General features: G+C 43.0%; 3 protein-coding genes across 3 annotated transcripts; 1 reads left to right on the top strand and 2 right to left on the bottom strand.

Moving 5' to 3' along the window:
- Positions 1-34: 34 nt before the first annotated feature.
- On the top strand, positions 35-841 carry ch25hl1.1 (cholesterol 25-hydroxylase like 1, tandem duplicate 1; the record flags this gene model as incomplete). Its single annotated transcript, XM_079744108.1, has 1 exon — positions 35-841. One exon carries the CDS (start codon positions 35-37, stop codon positions 839-841), a length of 807 nt encoding a protein of 268 aa, XP_079600234.1.
- Positions 842-8,952: 8,111 nt separating this feature from the next.
- On the bottom strand, positions 8,953-11,420 carry kti12 (KTI12 chromatin associated homolog). Its single transcript, XM_079743150.1, has 9 exons — positions 11,187-11,420; positions 10,871-10,922; positions 10,719-10,771; positions 10,581-10,636; positions 10,405-10,484; positions 10,091-10,250; positions 9,906-9,968; positions 9,668-9,736; positions 8,953-9,121 (listed from the first exon to the last, which is right to left on the bottom strand). The coding sequence occupies exons 1-9, from the start codon at positions 11,335-11,337 to the stop codon at positions 8,978-8,980; spliced, it is 828 nt and encodes a 275-aa protein (XP_079599276.1). The 5' UTR covers positions 11,338-11,420; the 3' UTR covers positions 8,953-8,977.
- Positions 11,421-12,976: 1,556 nt separating this feature from the next.
- Positions 12,977-20,222, bottom strand: znf592 (zinc finger protein 592). Its single transcript, XM_079742697.1, has 9 exons — positions 20,097-20,222; positions 17,377-19,682; positions 16,887-17,065; positions 16,613-16,786; positions 16,345-16,504; positions 15,911-16,246; positions 15,585-15,697; positions 15,338-15,479; positions 12,977-15,252 (listed from the first exon to the last, which is right to left on the bottom strand). The coding sequence occupies exons 2-9, from the start codon at positions 19,660-19,662 to the stop codon at positions 14,746-14,748; spliced, it is 3,897 nt and encodes a 1,298-aa protein (XP_079598823.1). The 5' UTR covers positions 19,663-19,682; positions 20,097-20,222; the 3' UTR covers positions 12,977-14,745.
- Between the last annotated feature and the right edge of the window lie 967 nt (positions 20,223-21,189).

The raw sequence follows: 21,189 nt of genomic DNA, 5'->3' as shown, positions 1-21,189 counted from the left end.
AAGACAAACTTGGGAGGCACAGACTCCTAATGAGATGGAGAACTTGACCGAGCAGCACCTTGAGTTTCTACACTCTCAGGCTCCTTCAGATCGGCTCCTGCAGCCTCTCTGGGATCATCTCCTCTATAACCATCTGCCTCTCATCACCTCTCCCTTCTTCCCCGTGCTCCTCGCCTTCTCCAGCTACTTTTTCTGCAGTCTACCCTTCGCCGCTCTCGACCTCCTGGGATCAAGAGTGCCCATCTTCCATCGCTATAAGATCCAGCCAGCCAGACGTCCCACGCCTAGTGCGATGGGTCAGAGCTTCCTGAGGTCCTTGTACAATCACTTGATCTTCGTTTTGCCGGCGGTAGCCTTTTTTATGCCCCCGACCGTGGTGCCCCAAGAGGCACCGAGCGTGTACGAGGTGCTGGTGGACGGGCTGGCTGTCCTGCTACTGTTTGACACTCAGTACTTCATCTGGCACGTGGTGCACCACAAGCACCTGCAGCTTTACCGGTGGGTGCACGCCATCCACCACGAGTACATTGCCCCCTTCTCCTGGTCCGCCGAGCAGCTCAGCATCCCGGAGCTGATGGCGGTGGGGTTCTGGGGAAACCTGGACCCCGTTCTCCTGGGATGTCACCCGCTGACGACGTGGTGCGTGACCGTGTTCAGCATCTGGATGTCGGTGGAGGACCACATCGGGTACGACCTGCCTTGGATGCTGAACCGGGTGGTGCCCTTTGGGCTGCTAGGCGGAGCGCCAGCACATGACATGCACCATCAGAAGCCAGGGTGTAACTTCGCCCCGTTCTTCAGGCACTGGGACAGGATCATTGGCACGGCGGCACCCTTTTAAATTAATGCCAAAAAGTTGTGCAGCGGTGTGTCAGAAAATGCATTTGTAGGAAATAAATGTTCTGGCGTTGACTTTTTATTTTTTTTTATTGTAATTTTACTGCACTACAAAATGTTTATTTTGTTTAATGACGTGTGCTGTATTCACAACAATGTAGGCTATCTAAGAAGGCATTGCTCACATAATGTCTACAAGGTACACTGGCACCCTTAATGTTAATCCATCGATTTGGGTCAAATTATATTGTATTATATCTTTGAAAGCGAGTTCAATCTCGTGGATTATATTCTTTTTTGTGTAAGGCGAAGTCCCCTCTGGTAAATCTAGCCATGGAACAGATTTCCCCTCAATCTCGTGTATTATTTTGTTCAATCTCGTGGATTATATTATTTGTTGCTTAAAGGGAACCTTTGTCTAGCCATGAACCAGATTTTCCCTCCTTTGCTTTAGTCTTAGAGGAAATCCTCAATATCAAGCTAAATGAATAGCACAAACAGAATGTATGTCTAGTTCCTAATAGTTCCATCTTTGGACAAATTAAATACAACTTTTATTTGTAAAGGATTAATGCCCGACGAGGTGTCCATTATCAGGAATTATTTTACCTCATTTAAGAATGATTGATTCTGATTGGCTGGGAGGAGGGCATTAAAGGCCGTGTTGCAGGCTTTATTTTCCAACGAATTTGTGAATTTTGCTTGATGATAATAAAGATTTAAACTGTTATCCATTGTATTTAATGTTGTTAGGTATCACAAAACGGAATGTAATACGAAAAAGTAGGTACTATTTTAGCGGTTTGCTATTGATTCTCATTTCCCCCAGAATGCATTGCATGACGTCACGTTGGGGAGACACGGACCAAAGCCGCATTGAGACCCTTGAGGGTAGATACTAGTAAGAGAGTGTTCAGCAGATTATACAGATACATAGATAAATACATAGATATTATATATAGTAAGTATATGCTACACGTGAACCTCCTAAAACGGCGCAATTTGATTGGTTCGCTATCTCGGGATATTGGGCAATATCCCATGATTGACATCTCAAACTCGATATCGTTTTCATTGCAAAATGTCCGCTAATAAAAACAAATAAACCGCTAATAAAAACAAATAAATCCTGGCAAAAAGTGTTATCTTGTTTATTTTTGGACTGTTCACGTGTAGTATATACTAAAACATTTAATTAACAATTATTCACAGGCTCCGTGAATAGTGGGGAATAGCCCCCTCAACCTTTGGTCTCGGGGGCTATTCCCCACTATTCACTTTGCCTTCGGCGAATAATTGTTAATTAATAGCCTAGATAGATAGATAGCCTAGTCAAGTCTTTATTAAAGGGTAATTCCGGTGTAAAATGGATTTGGGATATGTTTTGTACGATAACGAGTTGAAACGTTCGTTTTGGAGCACAAAAACCGCATATAGACGCTTTCTTCAGTTGGCTGTTTTTAGCCGATTCTATCAAACGCTATAAAATTGGAACGATGGGGGCACTGATTATGGTAAAAACTAAATCGCTATTTTAAACCTCTTAAAAGGCTAAAAGTAGCCCGACACTTCTTTGGTAGTATGGGTCTTAACATATAAAACGAGGCATTGAGAACTTTGTGTGTACAGATTGTTTATTAAAAATGACTTTTATACACACAATGGCGGCCCGCAATGATATACAGATGTAAGTAAAAAATAAAAAAAAAGATTTATTTTTTTATTATTATATCAATATTAATTTAAACAAAAATAAATAAATAAATATAAAGACAAAAGTCGACTCTCTCTAGCTTTCAATTAAATACTGTTACATTTGTTAGTTTTAATCCGACTGTACATTACTTTGAAAGGATGAACCTCAGTTTTGTGATTTAGACCTCACTTGAACTCACTCCAAGGGGGCCACGGTGCAATGTTTTTTTTCACCACTGGGATGCTGACGGCGTTTCCCGCCTAATTTATTTTCCTTTGGCAGCCCTCAGTCAAATTCTGGGTTCCTAAATTGGCCCTCAGCTGTCAAAACTTTGAGAACCCCTGATTTAGGTGATTCGGCTCACACAGGACAGTATAGCCTACAAGACCACACAGAACAAGGGAGACAACAAGTCTGACTGGACATACACAAAATACATCACATTACAACTAGACACATGCGTTGATAGATAGATAGATAGACAGATAGAAATATAATTAAATACGTTCTATTATTTGCCTCTCCTTGTAATAAATCAACGTGCATCCAAACAACTTTACCCAATGCAGCAAATATATAGCATATCGGATTATCAAAAATTGTTACGTATGTGTGTTGTCATGTAGGCTAAATACTGATTGTCTTGGCTTGCATCCATGAAATATTGTAATGTTATAAGCCTACTGCAAAATGTATATCGGTATTGTGCAACAATCGGGAGATGGGGACCCCCGAATATTGAAAAAAAATAAAGCTTAGAAATAAACACTAGGCAAAGATGTTGTTACTGGAGCTAGTAAGCTACCATTAAAACGTTTCCGTAACTAATCGGAAATCAACGTCGGGGGTAAGATTTAATTAGGGAATATCTGGGAAGGATTTCACAGGTGGGACTGAGAAGTTAGCCCATAGCTAGCATTATGCCTTCTATTTCTAGATCTTCTGACTAAGTTTACCGGTAGCCTACTTATCTGAACAACATAATCGCTGTCACTAGATATACAGAAAACGTTGACTTTCACTCGGTGCTATTCACTGACAGTAAAAATAAATAAAAGTGTCATTATTGTATGCACTGCTGTTCATTGAGTAGCTCCAGCGCTCGTTGCTGTGTTGCTAAATGATAGCAACTCTCCACTCATTCTGCTGACCATGCTTTTAATTGGCTTTGACCGCCATCAGTTCTTGGCAATTCCTCATTCGCCCTCTCACATCTGACAGGGTCGAAATTATACTGCTGTGGGCCATCATACGTGTTATTTGTGGTTCTTGCCACCTCTTAGACGCCATAGTTCTAGTACTAGGCTGAGGCTACCTTCCATCATGTCTCCCCAACGTGACGTCATCGCTGAATTGTGTTAGAAAACACCTGTTACTGCCAAAAATGACAAAAACTGGACTTTAAAACTATTTTGGAGACATTTTATAAATGATATACATATTTTGAGTGCTTTATGTACCCATTAATCAAACCCATTAACCCGGCAGGTTGCCCGCTGACTTGTCGGTTCTACTTGCTGCTGACTGAGCACAGCGTCATCAAATAGTAGATCAATACGCCGCTTGTATTTTTTGGAATACTTGATTCTGATTGGTTGCAGGGTGTCCATTAATCCGTGATATATGGACACCTGCTAAGTAGTTCCAGTCAAATTGTCTGTTCAGACTTCAAGACGAGAGCTGGTAAATTGTGAAAGCGCGGTTATATGCTATAGATAGATTATAAATATGTACACTTTATGTGGAAAGTATAGACCGTCGCGATTCCCATTGAAACGAATGGCGCAGTGATTAGTCTTCAAAACGAGAGCTGGTAAATTGCGAAAAATGAATTAAACTGTAATCAGGCAACGCGGTTATATGCTATAGACCCTAGAGTATCTGTGGTATAAAGGCTGGGACGAATTTCGAATTATAAATATGTACACTTTATGTTGAAAGTATAGACCGTCCCGATTTCCATTGAAACGAAAGGCGCGGTGATTGTCCTTCAAAACGAGAGCTGGTAAATTGTGAAAAATGAATTAAATTATAATCAGTCAACGCAGTTATATGCTATAGACCCTAAATTATCTGTGGTATAAAGGCTGGGACAAATTTCAAATTATAAATATGTACACTTTATGTTGAAATTATAGACTGTCACGATTTCCATTGAAACGAATGGCGCGGTGATTGTCCTTCAAAACGAGAGCTGGTAAATTGTGAAAAATGAATAAAACTGTAATCAGACAACGCGGTTATATGCTATAGACCCTAGAGTATCTGTGGTATAACGGCTGGTACGAATTTCGAATTATAAATATGTACAACCCAAAACGTTAGCTCTCTGGCTTATAGCTCAGCGGACTAGAATACCTCACGTTGCCAAGTCGTAGCTAGTGAACAACGTTTCTGTTGCATAAGAGCCTTACGGGAGGATGATTGTTCCAGGTTTTAGTCAAACCCTCAGGCGTTACCAGGGAAACTAAATTATGGCATGTGAAAAACTTTATATTTGGATTGTAAAACACATGAAAATATAAATGAATGATCCTAATTTCTTTTCTTTGGCAAGTGACCATGGTATAAGCTGGATAATGCCCTTCAAGGTGTCCAAAACATGTTTGATCGATCGTAATTAAAGGGGACTACTTTTTTAGGGAGATTAACTCAAACAGAGCATTTAATAAGCATGCAATACGAATAAGAAAAAGCTTGATTATTAAAGCATTTGAATTGTTTTATTATATTGGCAAGCAAGAAGTAGCATAAACGGGATATTCACCTCACTGCTTACCATCCGAGACGAAGTCGAGGGCGGTAATCTTCCACGAGCCGGGCATATCAAACTTTTTATTGCCCTGCCTTGAGGTGATTATCCCTTACTTAATGGATGACGCGGAGGCCTAGAACCGGTTGCCTCCGCGAAGTTCATTAAGTAAGGGATAATGCCCGACGAGGTATCCATTATCAGGAATTAATGGACGACGCGGAGGCGTGAACCTCCGCAAAGTCCATTAATTCCTGATAATGGACACCTCGAAGGGCATTATTCCACTTGCCAAAGAAAATAAATTAAGACCATTCATTTATATTTTCATGCGTTTTACAATCCAAATATATATTTTTTTACAAGCCATAACTTTGTTTCCCTGGTAACACCTGAGGGTTTGACTAATTCCTGGAACAACCATTACCCTCACTTAAGGTTCTTATGCAACGATGCGTTGCATAAGAACCTTTTATCCGTTGCATAAGAACAATTTATGTGTTTCACAACTTATGTTGTTTGTGGATTTAAATGATATTTTTTAATGCAAAGAAAACTAAACATTTACGTGAAGAAGTTTGATAATGTTAGTTTTTTTTTCCAAGGGGAGGATAAAAGCATCAAAAGAGGTGTAAACCATTATAAGTTGGGCCATGTGGAGAGTTTCAGTTATGCCGATGAGGAGATTGTCGGTCTTGTCCACGCCAGTCGCAGGGAGCGTGACGTCACATACGAGACATGAAGTCTTTCACATTGTGTTTTCTCTACAGCCTTTAACTGAACAATTGCACAATAAACGGTCAAACTCTTGAGATGAAAAATTAACATTTAAATCCACTAACAACATATGTGTAATCCGGGGCATATAAAGACTGGGACCAGAAGATAATTACTTTCTCTTCATTGAAACCCATACATATATTTCGATCTCATAGGTCCCGTGGGCTCTACCGGAAGAGGCGTGACTTCGCCACTCTATGGACACCTCGAAGGGCATTATCCTGCTAATAACATGGTCACTTGCCAAAGAAAATAAATTAAGAATATTCATTTATATTTTCATGCGTTTTACAATCCAAATATAGTTTTTCACAAGCTATAACTTTGTTTCCCTGGTAACGCCTGAGGGTTTGACTTATACCTGAAACAATCATTACCCTCCCGTAAGGTTCTTACGCAAGGGAAACGTCGTTCACTCCTTCAGTAAATAGGACGGACCTTAGCTACGACTTGGCAACGGGAGGTATTCTAGTCCGCTCAGCTATGAGCCAGAGCAACCCAGTCTCACGGAAATACGTGACATTGTCACGTCATTTAATTTATCTATTCATTCGTGATCTTGGACACGTCATTTAATTTTTTTCGTGCCAAAAAGCACAAATTTTAAACTCATGTACCCAATGTCCCTTGGCCTACAGATAATTTATTGTTTAATTTGTTTCAAGATTTTTCAACACAAACACAGAAAAACTGTCTGTGATAAATAACAATATGACAGCTTTTGGCCACCCGTTTGTACTTTCACCTTTGATTCTGATATTGTGACAATTCACGGATATATTTAATGCAGGTGCGCTGCTCTGTAGGCAAACCGCGACGGAAAAAAAGGTAGCTGCTTCATCTCTTCTTTTTAGCAGAGCCGGCGCTGGCCGTTTCGGTGCCCTAGGCCAGTGGTTTTCAAACTGTGAGGCGCGCCTTCCCTGGGGGGCGCCAGAGTTCTTCAGGGGCGGGGGGGGCGTGAAAAAAAAAGAAACCAGAAAAAGTAACAGAAAAAACACAAAGACGAAGACGTGCTGTGTTCGAAATCGTTCCCTATTCACTCACTCATTATTCCCTATATAGTGTTTATGATATAGTGCACTATATAGGGAACGAACAAACGAGATTTCGGACACTATGCTGAACATTTCTAAACGTCATTTGCGTCAGTAAATGCGCCGGGTATTTGTGTGATGCAGACAGATGCGCCCATATCATGTAAACAAACAAACCGGGCACCCACGACGAGAGCTGGAGGTTGTATTGATGTTAAATTGACGTTGATCAAGGTTTTTTTTTATTAATTTTTTATTAATAAAGCCGGAGACTCCATCAATAAATGTATTCGTTTTCGTTATTATTCAGCTTCTTCTTCTCCTCCGGAAAAACACGACTGCATTACATTGTGGTATACGGGAGCAACATGTAGGGAACATCGTATGTTCACTCAAATTTTGGGCATTTTAAGTCCACTTTATAGTGCGTGAAATTTACCACTGAGAATTCGAACACCACTACAAAATGGCGAGCACCCTATAGTGCACTATATCCGTGATAGGGAACCATTTCGAACACAGCTACGCAAACTCATTGCTCGCACTAAAGTTGAGGTGAGCTAAAAAAGGAGGCTAAACTGGCAGTTTACAGATTAAGATGTTCAAATGTATTTCAAAAACGTTAAGCAAAAACATGCTTAGATAAAGATGTTAAAATGTGTTAAGAAATGTGTTTAAAAACACACAGAGATGTTTAGAATGTTTCACAAATATGTTTAAAATGTTTCAAAAAAGTTTAAAATGTTTCAAAAAAATATGATCAGAAATGTTTAAAATGTGTAAAATATGATCAGACATGTTTAAAATATGATCAGACATGTTTAAAATGTGTAAAATAATTAAAAGATCTTTCAAAACACAGGGATTTAGAAAAAAAAATTGGGGGGGTGGGGGCTCAGCTGAAATTTGGTCTCTGAGGGGGGGCTCACTCTCTCATACTTTGAAAGGACTTCCGAGCGGGGGGGGGGGGAAGGGGTTCAGTGCGCCCTAACAATTAATACCCCACCCCCTCCCTTGTCCGTTCAATTTGGGAACAATGTTTGGTTTTATTTCGCTTGTTTTGTATATTATTAATTAATTAATTAATTAAGGGCGCCCTCCCAAACACATTTTCCGCCCTAGGTTGATCACCTAGGTCGCCTATGCCAATCGCCGGCCCTGATTTTTAGAATTGTAGGCCTATGTCTTAATGTTTATTTTATCTAGCCATCTATTGTCTTGTTTATTTGTAGGCTATGTGAATGAGCGGACGTTGCCATGGAATTTGTGCTTTTTTGGCACGAAAAAATTGAAATGACGTGTCCAAGATCACAAATGAATACATTAAATGACGTGACAGTGTCACGTATTTTCATGAGACTGGGTTGGCCAGAGAGCTAACGTTATGCATTGTACATATTTATAATTCGAATTTCATCCCAGCCTTTATACCAGATACTCTAGGGTCTATAGCATATATCCAATGCATATAGCATTGTCTGATTACAGTTTAATTAATTTTTCACAATTTACCAGCTCTCGTTTTGAAGACCGAATCACCGCGGCATTCATTTCAATGGGAATAGCCACGGTGTATACTTTCAGCATAAAGTGTAAATATTTATAATTTGAAATTCGTCCCATCCTTTACATCACAGATACTATAGGGTCTATAGCATATAACCGCGTTTTCTGATAACAGTTTAATGCATTTTTCACAATTTACCAGCCCTCGTTTTGAAAGCTGAACAGAGAATTTGACTGGAACTCCTTAGCAAGTGTTGTATATCAGGGGTTAATGCACACCCTGCAGCCAATCAGAATCGAGGATTCCCCCAGACCATGGTATAAATTTAAAATAAATACAAGTTTATTGAACATATAACATACAAATGCAACTTAATTAAGACTTCTGTTCAAATATTGCACAAACATGTTTGAAACGTGTCCTATGTTCTCCGTGGGGTGCAGCTTGGTGTAGCTGATGAACTGGCGTCTCAGTTTCCTCAGTTCAGCCATGTTGAAGCTCCTGGTGTATTCAATGTAATAACATCAGGTTAAGGACAGATTGTGTGTTCCTTCATGTGACAAAACGCTTGGAAGCTGTTAACCTTATTTGACCAAAGTAATATAGGACACATAAAAAGCACCATAAGGATGAAACAAAAAAGTTGTCTGATGACTAGTTTACTTTCCAGGGCTAACATTTTCAAATTCAGCCAGCAGAGAATATCAAAGTGCTTGCTACTGAAAATGACTCACCAAAGTCGTGCTAATCGAATTGAGCTCCGTTCAGAAATTCCACCGCGTGCGGTCTCTCTGAGCCATCAGCAGCCTTCAGCTGACTCCCATTAAAACGTACGCTCTTTGATGCGTGGTCCCATCATTTACACCCGCTGCTCTACTCAGACATCTGCTCAATTGGTATAAGGGAAGTGTTCCTACTGCAAGTATATAACCTATCTGGGGTTGCAGCTGGGAAGGCTAGTTTACTTCACCGGTAATAAATAATATAGATATGAATAGCTGCATTACAAAAAAATAAAGTTTCAAATATAACAATTTTCAAAATCTTATTTAAAAGGATATCTTGTCTGTGGTTCCAGGAACAGTGATGAGATCACCAGGAATGCTTGTCTTCTGAGCATTGAGAATAGCCTGAAATGAAGAAGTAAAACTTTATTTTTTTACACGTACATAGCAATGGACTTGAAGCTAAAGTAATCAGTGGGACACACATCAATGTACTGTGGGTAATTGTGTACATGTGTTGTTAATTAGCAGTCTGACCCGTAAGTCAAACAAATTAAAGACGGCCTGAGCTTACCATCAACACCTCCTGTGTCACCTTGTCCAACTCGTATAAGAAGTTAGTCGAGGACAACGGTTGCTGCAGAAAAAGACAAGCCAGTAAACACCCATATATTCATGCTGTGCCTGTTTCTGGATAAAAAGCCCATTCAAGTGAAGACCCCAGTGGACGACCATTTCCAATGGGCCTGTGTGACTTACGCTCAGGGTGGACTGGTTCTGCGGGGGAGCTTTCCTCTTGAAGACGGCGTCGGAGATGCCGTCGAAGGGGAGCGTGTCCTCCTGCTGGATGGTGAACAGAGGGCTGTCCCATCGGTTCCTGGAGTCGGGAGCTTCAAACCGCAGCACCAGAGCATCCAGGCTGCAAAGGAACCACAACACCAGCAAACAAACAGGCTGACGTCAGGAGGATTTCTCTCACAAACTCAGCGGATGGGAGATCAAGGAGATTTAATTGCATAGTGATGGAGCATACGCGTAAAGGGGTACGGGAGTTTAAATAGGGTGCTTCTTACATCTCTTGGGTGTACTGCTCCTTGGGCTCTCTGCTGCTATTCCATGCTGAGCTCACTTCAACTGAGGTCAGACAGTAAACCTGTATAAAATACCATCCATTAAATCATAGATGTGGATGTGTTGTGAACAGTGGTTTAGGTCTGTTTTGGAGTTATTCTACCATGGTCATACTTACTACACAGTGGGGTGTCTGTGTGTGTTTGATGAGGCAGAAGAGTTCATATCTATACCCTGTAGAGTGCAAGGAGTAGAATTAGAATAACAAGGGTCTTCATGCATGCAGTTTTTCCTTTGAATCAAGTGGTATGCTTACCTTTGATATAATTCAACGAATCCAAAATGACAATATCTTCCTTGTTGATCTTCCTAAGCAACAAATGGCACAGTTAATAGATATATAACAGTTATAGTACTATATGATTCCATGACAAGATCATACACATTATCAAATGTGGAAAATCGAACCTCTCAACTTCAGCTTTCAGAGAACCTCTCACATTTTTCTCTCTTGGAGATTCTGCAACACACCCAGCAATCATTTGGTGGTGGGTTAAACAGTAACTTATCACGTGAATAATTGATTTGGAATCAAAACATTAAGCAACATAATTATGAAGTTTCACTTGGATAAATCTGACATCACCAACATAACACTAATGCCATAGCTGGCAGTCCCATTATCTGTATAACGTTATAATAAATATTTGTATACGACCCAGATAGCCAACTGTTATATTAATACAACCAGAACGGTTCATTTGTTTAGATTTTGTGGTCCTACCTGCATAAACAGTATTCTTTTCAATGCGCATGGTCCCATCCCCTACAATGTGGACATTTCTTTCTGTGTTCTTCTCAAAATACTCCTTTATTTCATTAGCCCTGCGAGTTTTACCACTGCTGGGGAACCCACACATCACTATTAGGGGCATCGTATTCACATGCTTCACCAACGAGCTGTTCTGAGATAAAAGTTTGTCAGATTGGATGTAGCATGTTACCGATGAAAACTGCCTCCTAACCCGGAAGCGAAAGGAGCCTGACGCCCCGTTTGTCTTTTACCGTCGTTGCCATTTTAGGTTATCGCCACTAGAGGGCGCCACAACATTAGATTGGCCTAGCTTTTACGGTCATCTTTGTAATATAATTAGTCACACATAAACTAATGTTATACTTTTACATATCATTCTCAATTTAAAACAATTGAATTATAGGCGATAAGCGATGAAACATGGGTTGGTAACTTTGTTTATTTCATGATATAAACGCATCACATGCCATGACAATTCTTAACAAGTTCATAATATTTCAACAATAACATAATTCACATGGTCAGAATGTCAAGAATTTACGCCAAACACAATAAGGCACTCTATTAACAAAAAAAAAACAAATACATATATACACAAGTACATTGAACATTTCGTTTACAATGTTTTCGCTTTACTTTATGAATATTATTCAATAATTAGATTATGTGTTATAAATGTCACATTGCAACCATGGTTTTTGTTCATTTTCAAGCAGGATCTCGTTTTCTATAATAGAAGTGAAAAAATACATGTTGCACATTACAAAAAGCAGCAATAACAATAATTATCATTATGGTAAAATAATAATATACAAACCTTTCCAAATCACGTTTCTGTTGTCCTTGCAGAACAATTCTTAACTCTTGTATTATATGTTCCCTCATATCTTCAGCGTTTTGGACCGGGCCGACAGCGTTCATTTGGATGGGGTTATCCAAATCTCTGTAGGCAGGGTCCATATTAGAGCTGTCCACAATGCTTTTCTTGCCCATGAAGTGACCTTATGAAACGAACAATGTAATCGTAACAAGTTATATAAAACCAATGGAAAATAAAAATAATCACAATAATTATTACTAAATAAAAATGAATGCTAAAAATAAATAGATAATAATAAGTTATTATAATTATTATCATTTAGAAATACGACAAATGTAATAATAAATGCAAAGAGATACACTCACCTGTTGCCCATAGATTTCCCCTGGGGTTCATTTTGATCTTTGAAACTTTATTTCTGAGTTCAGTTAAATCAAGAGTCATGGAAGAGGTCACGGTGAAGTATGTGATGAGAATAAAAGACAGAATTCCTGTGCGGCAAGCGAATGCCATTACAGAAGCCATCACTGATTAAGGGTCTGGTATTCAGGTATGATGCTGCGGAGGGCGAGTCCTCTTTACCTTTCTGCGGCTCTGTCATTTCAGAGGCTGCACTTATACTGGGATAGGATGGGCTTAATATTATAATTGGATGGAGTCATCCATCACTGGTTGGTTGGTTCTTCACTGGATGTAACAGAAGCTCACCCTTTCTTTTCATCCTGCGAGGCTTGCAGGATTAAGCAGCTTCCAGAAGACGCATCAAAACATGTTAACCTTCTGAATGGTAGAGAATAATGTAGGCTGAAATGCTTGGGTATTTGACGGTTGATGTGCTGGCCTTTTATTATCGAGGCACCAACCCTCTGGGTTCTCTTTCACAGGCGTTCAACATGCCTCACTGTGTGTGAAGTCATTCAATGAAACATTACATACAAAGTCAGAGCGTAAATTAAATGCACCAATTTATTCATTAGTATTTGGAGTAAAGATGTGAGCAAGGCACAAGGGCCACTGCATGCAGCAACAGATGTTGGCTTAAAGTAACGCTGCAAATGACATGTTACATTATAGCTACTCTATACGTACACAAACGATTGTACAAATTGCCGCACAATGTATCAAAAGGTACAAATGTCTTCAACAAGCATTACAAAGAAAAGAAAGAGATTTCACTTTGGCCTGTGCAGGTCAATAGGTGAGGGTGTATTTTCTTACCAGGTTGGTTTGAAGGCAGAGGCCTAAGACAGAAAACGGACAGCTGCTCATGCCTCTTACACAGAAAGTTAACCCACTGATCTGGTCAATATGACCCAATACTTTACACATCAAATCCCAAACAATTATTTATAGATATAGTGTGGGAGATAACATCCGCTGCTATACTCATTCAACATTGCACACGCCCCGCCAACACAAGACTTACAATGTTTAAACAATTCCTCTTGATTTCCAGAGGGGGAAACCGTAATGTGGGCGGTACGACCCAGGCAAATGCAATCAAATCCATCAGGGCTGATATTCATCCAATATCCAGATTGTGTTTGTAATTTAGACCTTATTCAGAGGTGTGTGGAACACAGTCAACTATTCCCGCTCTGAAGAGGTGTACTCAACTTGTTTATCCCATCTCTGTCAAATCATTTTCTAAAAACCACGAGAACATTTCATCAATATGAACAAAAATTAAAAAAAGCAACAGTCATGCAGCCTGGGAAACGTTCTCATTTCCCATTTTCTATCCGTTCTGCATATTCTCCATACCCTGATCTTCATAGTCTCCCTTCACGTTCCTGGATTCTACACGTTGAGGTATTTAATACTGCTTTAATGGCCCTTCTCTTACCTCTGCAGCGTTCTAAGCTCTCAGGTTAACTACTGTAATTAAAAAAGACAGACGGCAGAACAATGTGCAACAATAAATGCAATACATTAACAATTAAAACAAGTTGAAGGTAGTCGAGCACACACAAATATGTGGGCCCACACACACACGTGGGTCCACACACAGATGCACATACACAAGTTCATACATGGCCATAGCTGTACATGAAGCCACAGATGGCTATGTAACACAAGGCAGAACATGGGCCTCATCTTGCAGAGATATTTTGGTTGATGCAAAACTAACCGCTTTTCAAATGTATACTGAAATATAACATCTTGTAATAAAATGTGTCTATATTTGTGTAAATATTTAACTTATAAACGTATATTTGTAATTCTGCCACTGTGTTCAATCAGAGTTGAATCCATGGATCTGAATCTCATTCAGAGAGCATAATGTGCAGCGGTAAATGATGCTTGAATATAAATGTGTACATTTTAAACAGATGGCTGGGGAAACAAAGAAAGCCCTCCGCTCAATAAAAAAAAAGGACAGACCCTGAGTCTCCTTTAAGGATGGTTCAAACCATTTAACAAAAGGAAGAAAGGCAAACAATTGTCAGCTCTACCGTGACAGTGGTTCAATCCCAACAATTCTCAACATATCACACACACTAATGTGCAAACATAAAATATGACGGAGACATGAACTCATGTTTCCCCTGTTACCGCATAAATACTGCGTTTCGAGACACGCCAGGATCTTGTTCGAATTAACGACCTGTGACCCCAAAACGATGTACCGCCTTCGCGCACAACATCAAAACAATGCATAATCGCCTTCGGTAAGCTGCTCAGAAAAAGGTGGCAACGGCTTGCCTCTTAACTTCTGTGGAGCGGCAGACTGTGTGAGGAGCTGGAGGCGCCCCGCCCTAAATCACCGTCCTCGTCACAGTGGGAAGCCGGTGGCTCCTGGGCTCGTGACGGGTCCGTGTCGGGGGGCCCTGCTCCCGAGTCCTTCGCGGTGCCGGCGGCGGGGCCCGGCGGCGATGCGAGCGGCGCCGGGCCCCCCGGCTCCTTCTCCCCGGCCTCCGAGTCCTCCGTCTTGCCCCGGGGGTCTTTGACCTTGTGCACGATGAACAGGTGGCGGTGGAGCGCGGGCGCGGACGTGAAGCAGAGGCCGCAGTACAGGCACTGCGGGCTGTGCTTCTCCGTCTTGTGCTGGGGGATGTGCTGCTGGAAATGCCCGCCGTCCTCCGTGGTGAAGCCGCACTTGGAGCAGCGGTACTGGGCCTTGGGCCGCTTGGCTGAGGAGACGTCTGGGTTATCTGTTGGTTCCTCCTGGCTCGCTTCCTGGGCGCCCGCAGCGGGCCTTTTAGAGAGGGAACCCTGCAGGGCAAAACCAAACCGCCAGGTGAGTATCTGCAGACATTGTGATTTAATGAGTCTGTAGTAAAGGAATCATGAACATTACCTCTCCCGAGGGCTTGATGCCTTCTTGTACAGCTGTCTTAGGCATTAGATTTAGGTCTGGGTTTTTAATGCCATGCATAAGACTGATGTGGTTCTTTAACATCACACAGGTGGCAAATATAGTCTTTGTATCTGTGCAATACCTAGAGATCAAAACAGCAAAAAAGGTTATTTAGCAAATGAATCAAGACTGATGAACACATTTATTTATTTGTTGAGAATTACAAATGAGATGATGAACTCCTTACCAACAAGTGTAACTTTTCCTCTTCCCGTTGTGATCGTTACGAATATGTCTCCTTAGGCTGGTTGAGGAGTTAAACGACCTCTCACACTGTCGGCATGGAAACCTTTTTAATGACTGGGGGAGAAAACGCACAAAGGCATTTAAATGAGTCAAAAGCTGAAGATAGAAAGTAAAGTACAATTATCATTTGGTGTAGGAATTTTAATGCGAAACCACGTACATTTTGCTTTTTTTGCTTTAGCCTTTACATTTCAAATTTAAAACAACTTCCACAAAGGTTAAAAACATCAAGCTAGGTCGCCTAGAGATGTTTCCACAAGTGATTACCCTTCCATGGTGGTCCTTCATGTGTAACACATAGGCGTCTCGGTCAGGGAACCCCTGGAGACACTCCCCACACGTCCAGCCCGTAGGCTGGCCCCGAGGCTTGGCCCGATGTTCCACCTCCCTACTGGGGGCCTCTCTAGTGCGGGCCTCCCTGCTGGGAGCCTCTCTACTGGGGGCCTCTCTGCTGGGGGCCACCCTACTGGGAGCCTCCCTACTGGGGGCCACCCTGTGTTTAGCCAGGCTGGGGACCTTGAGCCGCTGGACTTTAGGCACTGAAGGCCGGGCTGCCGGGCTTTGTCTTTTGGGCTCTTCCCTCAACGTCCCACCGTGCGCGCTCTAAAAGAAGAAATAGTAGAAACATGAAGCATGACATCCACCGTGTGTGACACGTGATTCGATATTTCAGTGGTGTGGAGAAATAGGCTGAGGCAAACCTTAAAGTGCTGCATAAGCAAATGCTTCAGGGGTAAAACAGAAGTGCACTCGGGGCACTTGAAGACACACGTGGCCCGCGTGTCTGCGTTCTGATAGAAGTGCTGGAACAGTAATTGCTTTTTCTTGAACATCGTCTCACATGAACACTTAAAGATTAACCTGCAACCAAGGTAGAGAAAAACAGTAAAGAGGCCATGAGATGCTGGTTATCAAGTCAACGCTGAGCTTCAAGGAGTCTCCCGAGGTGGGGGCAGGCGGTTAACTCACTGGGCGGATGTTTCGCTAATGTTGTGTTTGTTCTTCATGTGAATTTCGCAGCCGTCAGATGACTTAAAGGCCACCGGACAGCTGGAGCACTTATACAAGACCACACAATGTTTCTCCTCAATGTGATTCTTCTGGCCTTGAACCGTCTTGAAAACCATTTCACAGTGAAGACACCTGAAAGACACAAGAAACAAAGAGTGAATATGTTTTACATGAGATCTTTAAGGCCAGACATTGAGATGGCTGATTGGCCATGCGTTTCGGCATGACTTACTTGTACCATGCCTTGCGCGCAAAGTGAAGGCAGTTTTCCCTCACGTGCTTCTGTATGTCTGCAGAGCGACTGGCTGCGCCACACTCGGGGCAGCAGTAGGGGGCCTTGTGTGTGTGGATTCGCTGGTGAGCCCTGAAGCTGCACTTATTAGGTAACAACATTGAGCACACCTCGCATACCTTGCACAAAACAAGAAAAGTGTTTTTACATCATAGAAGCATGAAGAAGACAACACAGGGGTTACATAACTTTTCAGGAATTACTAATATTGAGTCCAAATTGTACATAATTTGGACTCAATATTCACTGCAAATAACTGAATAGTAGTAATAGGGTTATATCAGTGGACATTTTTGTGGGGTTTTGAGGGGTTTTAAGCTTTTGTATTGGAGCAGCCGCCACACATTTATTCAGTGATATTTAGGGCATGCTATTTTTTGGTCTATGCGCTTACAAATCGGTCAACATCATTGTCAGAATGTCCACTCACCAGACGGTCCACATCTTCAGAGAGTCTCTGGTAGTGGCCCGCGAGTGCTTTGTAGTCAGACAACTGCTTGTTGCACTCAACGCAGCGCAGCCTGTGCCTGATGAAGCTGTCAGGGTACAGGGGCATGACCGGCTGGCCGGCGGCCGTGGACACCGGCGGCGCCAACCCAGCGCTCCCTGCCGCCGACGCCGACGCCGCCACGCCGCCCAGCGGCACAAACATGTGTTCCTCGGCGATGGGCTTCACGTGCAGCTGCGTGCACTGCATCACCGCGCCGCCACTCTTGTGTTCCCGCGCGTGCGCTAGCAACGCGCAGCGGTTGAAGAACACCATGGTTTTTGCGCAGTGCGTGCACGACACCTCGATGTGCACGCTGCGCCGGCCGTGGTGGAAAGCCAGGCTCCTCTCCAGGCCGAAGGCGTCGCCGCACTCTAGGCAGCAGTACCCCCGCGGCGGCAGGCCCAGGTCGCTGCCCGGCGGGGGGTTCAGGTCGGGCACGTACGTGGGCACGGGGTTGCCGTTGTTCAGCAGTCTGCTCAGGGTGCCCGCCGCGCTGTTGGGGATGGAGGGCCGCTGGTGGGGCTGGGGGCTGGGGGCTTTGACCTGGTGCACCAGGGGGACCGTGCTGCAAACCGTGGAGGGCGGGGAGGAGGAGGAGGTGAGCGTGGGCCGGCCGGGGAGCTGGCCGGAGGAGCGCGCGGCGACCGAGGCGGCCACGCTGTGCGGCACCAGGTTGAGGTTGGCCAGGTGCATCGCTTTGGGTAGGAAGTTGGGACCAGCGGGGCGGCCCGTCTGACCCGGAGCTATTCTCTTCAGCTTCTGGTTTCGATGCGTGGCCGTCCCCTTGGAAGCGCCGCTTGTGTTGATGGTCGCTGACCTCTTAGAGCGGCCCCCTGTTTTGTTGGGGGTACGTGTCGATGAAGGAGTACTGCTCGTAGTAATGGTATTTAAAGTAGTGACAGCAGTATGCATTCTGACGGCGTTCTCACCCGCCACGGGGTGAGTTTGGAGCGGGGATGACAGGCCGCAGGAGTCCTCGCTGACCAGGCTGCGCGACGGGGACGACTCGCAGGCAGAATGAAGCTCGTCCGTCTCCGAGTCGGGCAGCACGCTGGTGACCGTGCGCTTGATCTGTCCGGAGATGGTCTTGATGGTTTTTATCCGGACCTTGGGTATGGCCAGCGGCGAGCCGGACCCCACTGCCGAAGGGGCCCTGTCGCTGCTTTCACTGCACACACTCACGGGGCTGTCCGAGGGCCTCGCCGACCGCTTGACGGCGCCCAGGGGACTCCTGGGACTACAGGGGGAAGGGGGGAACCGGGGGCCGGCCTTCACGCAGTCGTGGTGCATGAAGGAGGGGTCTTTAGTACCGGGTTGCTCACTGGGAACTGTTTGCGTATTCAGAGCTGCCAGTGCTTCAAGGCAAGAGGATAATTTAGATGCTTGGGACTTGACGAACGGACAAGGAGAGGGAATGTCAGAGTTTGAGATGGTACTGGAGTTGCTTTCAAATTTAATTTCACCATTTTCAGGTGTTTGTGCGACATTGTGTGAGTTCATTTTGTCTATTTGGTCTGTAAAATACATTTCAGGTGAGTCCATTCCTTTGAAATGTTCTGCTCTGCCGAGCTCTGCTTTACTGTGCTTGTTATTGGGAATGCCACAATCTTTAGGGAAAGTGTCAAACATACTGAGAGACGGCCTTCTTTGATTGTCTGACAAAGGTTCAATCAAAACTGAGGCTTCAGGGAAATAGGGTCTCTCTTGTTTTGGATTAACACTGTCATTCGCGCTCGGAGTGTCCTCACACTCAGGACTCGAGATAGGACTAAATTGAGTAAAAGACTCGGAAAAGGGTAACTTTGCTTCAGATCTGTGCTGAACAGGCATCCTTCCCAGAAATTCCCTACTGGCATCCCCGTTCAGTGGAGATGGATAGGATTTGGAAAATCCACCATTGCTTGACTCACTGGAATCAGTGGAGGATCCAGGTACCCTAAATCCATTCTGCAAGTTGGGTACTGAGTGCAGCTTCTGAGCAAAACCATCCAAACACTCCTGCCGACTAGTGTTTTTCACAATTACACTTACGGCGGGAACATCTGCCGGAGTGACAGCTTGGTGAACCAATAGGTGATCATCCAGACATACCCCTGTGTGTTTCAGCTGCCCCCCTGGATCCTCGTGGCTCTCCTGCCCATGCTCTTTGGCATCTAACCCTGTAGCATCTGGAATGTCAAAGGCAGCCAGAAGATCATCAAAATCTGGGGTTTTCATGTCACCCATGTCTGGGAGGTATCACATACCTGGAAAAGCACACAAATATAACCTGTTAGAAAGCATTCCCATTCCTCATTAAACAAAATTATACTTTGCTTTAAAGTGGCTGATGTAATTGTTTGAGTGATAGAGTTATGTGTTATTTGGGTTATAGTTTGAGCTGAATATTTGCAGACTAAGAAAGCAGTAGCTCGCATATTAACATGTAATATACATTGCGTTATTATCAAAGAAGTTGGGTTTAAATCCTCGAAACACAACTGTTTTGGTGTCTACGACCCAGGTAGTAGACTATGTGGGTTGATGCAGAACATTAGCAGAATTAGCAACTAGCTAGCAACACAGCAATAAGACACATCGTACAGCGTTTGATGATCACGCAGTGTGCCATATACAACTGACAATGCCATTATTCATGGTCAAAATCCCACTGAACTCACCATTGGCTCCAATGAGTATTAACACGTTAAAAACTAGGACTGACAGAATAGGTTGTTGGCTGACAGTTAGCGTTAGCCACGGTCCTCTATGCTCTGATAGCATTTAAGTTGGCTTCGTCTTGTATTCCTTCCTTCTCTTAGCTAGCTACAAAGCTAGACACACCCCTTCCTGCTTGTGATGCACGTACTGCCCGCACGGGCTTGGGGAGGATCCTGGAATGTAGCGTTACCCCGGTCTACAACAACGCATTCACCGCTCTCAAACTTCCAATGAGTGTGCGCTGTTAAGAGTCCCAAACACGAAAGAATAAACCATGACAACAAAAATAACAACAACCACAAAAATGAGAATGAGAATAATTGTTATATTTTTGACGAAGATTTTGACAAAGCACCATCTGACCATTTATCTAAAACGGATATCACATCAGAAGTCCCTCCCTCTATCTCGTCAGTAACGGTCATTGTGAGCAAGGCGTTCCGTCGTGAGGTGAGCGTCTCGGAACGAGGTTCGAATCTCACTGCCCGATGTTGCTTCAAATAAATGTATTCAGCACAATCCTTTTGGTTTATACTTAACACAAAGCAAATATGGAAGTAATAATATGAACATAACATCAATTATATATTGGATTATAAAACACCAACGGATTTTTCCGTGTGTGTGTGTGTGTGTGTGTCACACACACACACACACACACACAGATGTTATGTTCATATTATTACATTATTAAACCATAAAACAACATTTCAAGATTATCAATCCGTGGTCAATAAGAAACCATAAAACAAGATTTCGAAATCTTTAATGTCCCATTAACACACACGCCCGCGCGCGTGTGTGTGCGCGTGTGTGTTAATGGGACATCAATGATCTCGAAATCTTGTTTTATGGTTTCTTATCGACCACGGATTGATTTAGTTTTGTGAATAATTAGCAAACAGTAACAAATAGCACTGAGCGGAACAAAAAGCTATTAGGTCTATGTGAATTACTTCCTATGAATTTACAATTAAAATAATATTACAACTGACTTCATAGACCACATACAGCCACCCATTCTCTGGCAGTATTCAATAAAAGTACTCTCAA

This window comes from Pollachius pollachius, assembly GCF_949987615.1.
Source record: "Pollachius pollachius genome assembly, chromosome: 9".
NCBI classification, from domain to species: Eukaryota; Metazoa; Chordata; class Actinopteri; order Gadiformes; family Gadidae; genus Pollachius; species Pollachius pollachius.
This window is presented reverse-complemented; position numbering and strand designations above follow the sequence as displayed.

Bases quoted from the DNA above. Each gene is read 5' to 3' on its own strand.
- kti12 (XM_079743150.1), bottom strand. From the start codon at position 11,337: ATGCCCCTAATAGTGATGTGTGGGTTCCCCAGCAGTGGTAAAACTCGC. The intron at 9,969-10,090 runs GTAAGTCACACA...CTTTTTCTGCAG, and splicing joins AGAACCAGTCCACCCTGAGC to CAACCGTTGTCCTCGACTAA. The intron at 9,122-9,667 runs ATATCCTTTTAA...TGATGTTATTAC, and splicing joins TTCCTGGAACCACAGACAAG to ATTGAATACACCAGGAGCTT.
- znf592 (XM_079742697.1), bottom strand. From the start codon at position 19,662: ATGGGTGACATGAAAACCCCAGATTTTGATGATCTTCTGGCTGCCTTT. The intron at 16,247-16,344 runs GTTTGCCTCAGC...TTCTTCTTTTAG, and splicing joins TGCTTATGCAGCACTTTAAG to AGCGCGCACGGTGGGACGTT. The intron at 15,698-15,910 runs GTAATCACTTGT...TTTCTCCCCCAG, and splicing joins TGAAGGACCACCATGGAAGG to TCATTAAAAAGGTTTCCATG.